The 2,882-nt window shown below is 40.1% G+C and overlaps 1 protein-coding gene across 3 annotated transcripts in view; it reads left to right on the plus strand.

The window, feature by feature from the left end:
* LOC113585723 (cytokine receptor common subunit beta-like) overlaps window positions 1-1,328 on the plus strand; it is a 10,855-nt gene extending 9,527 nt beyond the window's left edge. For all 3 annotated transcript variants that reach the window (XM_035520967.2, XM_035520968.2, XM_081706490.1), the window contains exon 16: window positions 1-1,328. This exon is cut by the window's left edge and continues 113 nt beyond it. In XM_035520967.2, the coding sequence (XP_035376860.1) occupies window positions 1-260 (260 nt within the window). In that variant the 3' untranslated portion in view covers window positions 261-1,328.
* The last annotated feature ends 1,554 nt before the right edge of the window (window positions 1,329-2,882 follow it).

Here is a 2,882-nt window from a genome sequence, read left to right on the forward strand (position 1 = left end):
AAACGTGGCGTTTCGGCATCCCTTACCATGCCTTCCAAAGAGGTTCATCTGTACACGAGGGCCTCATGGGAGTCGAAGTATTCATGAGTAATGGAATATTAATGTGTCTGGCCTCCAACTCCCAAAATGCACTTCAGCCATGTTCAGATGGGTACCAGCCGAGTCCTTTGGCCAGTGGTGATGTTACCCAAGATGCTTTGCTGAATGTTGATCTGGATGATGTTAAAATGTATGATGCATACATGGCCTGCCCAAAGTAAATGTTTTTATAGTTTCTGCCATCTAAGGGACAAAATACAAGAAAACTTGATGTGGGATCAGCGCCGGATGTAATAACCACTAGGAGCTGTAGTGCCCAAGGCAAGACTTTGGCTAGCACCCCTTGCATCATCCATTCATCAATCATTGTGTTTATACACTTATACAGACACTGCATAGCTTTGTCTTTGAGATTTTCTTTATTTTGGAAACAAAAAACAGTATTAAACCTTAAAAAGAGTATTACAGAAGCTCGTAACATTAAAGTAATTAGCTACAACAATATAAACACAGTATACAGAGGAGGACAGGTGGCCGTTGGGTGTTACAACATATTAACAAAAAATATTGTTGATGGTGAAACTCATCTAATATTGGCAGCTAAGCCACATTACAGCTTAATAACATTCTAAACACCAACGGCAAAAGTAATTACACTTAGCGTTCATGCACAAAACATGTATTCCGTGAGCGCTTAACGCATTCTGTTTGCTGTACATATCAAATACAATAAACGAGAAGAAACTGCAAACGCTTACATCAGTTAATGACAGAGAGACACACATTATAACCGAATATTATAAACAGGGACCACATTGGCTAGGTTGGCTAGCAGCTAACAAGACTAGGATGTCGGTAAAAAAGTTGGTTGGCGGCTGTTCATTTGTAACTCTGATTTATTTGTTCATTTGTACCTTTGCATTAACCGTTAATCACCTTGTCCATCACGAACGGTTTGATGTGCCTGGGCAATGCCGAACATCACAGAAAACATTAGGGCTCATATTATTAGATTATGAAGTTATGATGTTGTGGGCTTTCATTGGTAATATTTAGAAACTATAGTATAAATAGTATTGGTAAAAAAAAAGTAAAAATTAGATTTTTAATTTTTTTTGTCCTCAATTGCGTAGGCGGAGCCTCTAGTATTAACTATACCGTCTATGCGCTATGATGAGCTGAATGGTTGGCGCAAATCTCTCTTGTTGCAGTGCTCTTAATTGCCACTAGAGGGCAATGCAACACTGCATCTCTGAGCTCTGAAAGGTGGACTGGAAGGTTTACTGAAGTTACAAAAAAAAAAAAAAAAAAAAAGCAACAACATTAAAGTTAGTTTTATTACCATAAATGTAAATTAATACTAAATATGAAACCAATCAACGAACGCTGTACTCTGACATTTGTTCTATATCCATTGTGCTCTATGTAGCCTTTCTGGGCTCACTTACCTGACAGACATCAGCTGAAGGAGCACAGAGTTTGCCTCCATACAGGACACGTGCAGTGTCTCACTGGACTCTTTGCATTGAATGTGTCTTAGACAAAGATCAGACTCACTGATACTTGTGTGTGTGTGTGTGTGTGTGTGTGTGTGTGTCATGTTTGTACCTCTGTTCTCTCTCTCTCTCACTCTTTCTCTCTTTTTTTCTCCCTCCCTCTACTCATGCCCCAACTGGTGTGTTCTGAAACAGATGTGTGTGTTGGAGTCCATCTGGATTCATTTCCTCCCTCCCCTCACCTTGCCCCCAGCTTTCGCCCCTATTCAATCACTCTTTCATCTCCGAGCCCTCCTCTGGGAGCCCCCCGTACCTGCTGCTCAGAACACTGCGCACCCCCACACCTTTCTCTCTCCCTCTCTCTGTCAATCTTTTTTATTTTACGTGTATAATACTTTATTGGTATGACTGCGATAATAATACAATTTTGCTGAAGCAGTACGAAGGTAAAGCAATATGCAGAAAGAATAGAAATGCACAGCCATATTACTATGTGAATCTCTCTTTCTTTTCTCTCTCGCTCTCCTTTTCTCAATCCGCTACCACTACCACTCGGTCCCATTTCTCTTTGCTCTGCTTCACGTCTTTGTGATTATTTGTCTCTCTGTACGTTTGCTTTCATATCCCCCAACTTTCCCCTCCATCTTCTCCACATCTACCTGACCTCTTCTCTTCTCTTCTCTTCTCTTCTCTTCTCTTCTCTTCTCTTCTCTTCTGACCAGAGCACATAGTTCTCTCTCTCTCTCTCTCTCTCTCTCTCTCTCTCTCTCTCTCTCTCTCTCTCTCTCTCTCTCTTTCTCTCTTTTAGAAGAAGACAGGCAAAAACTCTTTCACTTCTCTCTGGTTTAAATGTGCATGCGAAACTGAACTGGAGGGGTGTGTGTGCGTGTATTAGTGTGTGTGTGTGTGTGTATTTGTGTGTGTGTGAGAGAGAGATCTGCATTAATTGTAGATATCTTCTGATTGATCAATATTGTATGATTATATTATATTATATTAATTGTAGATATCTTCTGATTGATCAATATGGTATGATTATATTATATTAGATTATATTAATTGTAGATATCTTCTGATTGATCAATATGGTATAATTATATGCTGCCCTGTCTCCTCATTTCCAGTTCATGCCAGCGTGCAGTACGGTAACAAAACAAAACCCCCATCAGCATCCTACAATGGTTTGGTCTGTTCTGTTCATCAAGTTCAACAATTGCTAATGTGACCTCCGTCACCACGGAAATGTTCCTGGTCTCACAGCAGTGGCTTTAAAATTCAGAACCAGTGACATTTGACACGGTTTCAGTGAAATGGAAAAGTGTTCCCTCCTTGCTGTTATAATTCTTC

This window comes from Electrophorus electricus, chromosome 23 (assembly GCF_041902795.1).
Source record: "Electrophorus electricus isolate QZ-2024a chromosome 23, ASM4190279v1, whole genome shotgun sequence".
In the NCBI taxonomy this organism is placed as follows: Eukaryota; Metazoa; Chordata; class Actinopteri; order Gymnotiformes; family Gymnotidae; genus Electrophorus; species Electrophorus electricus.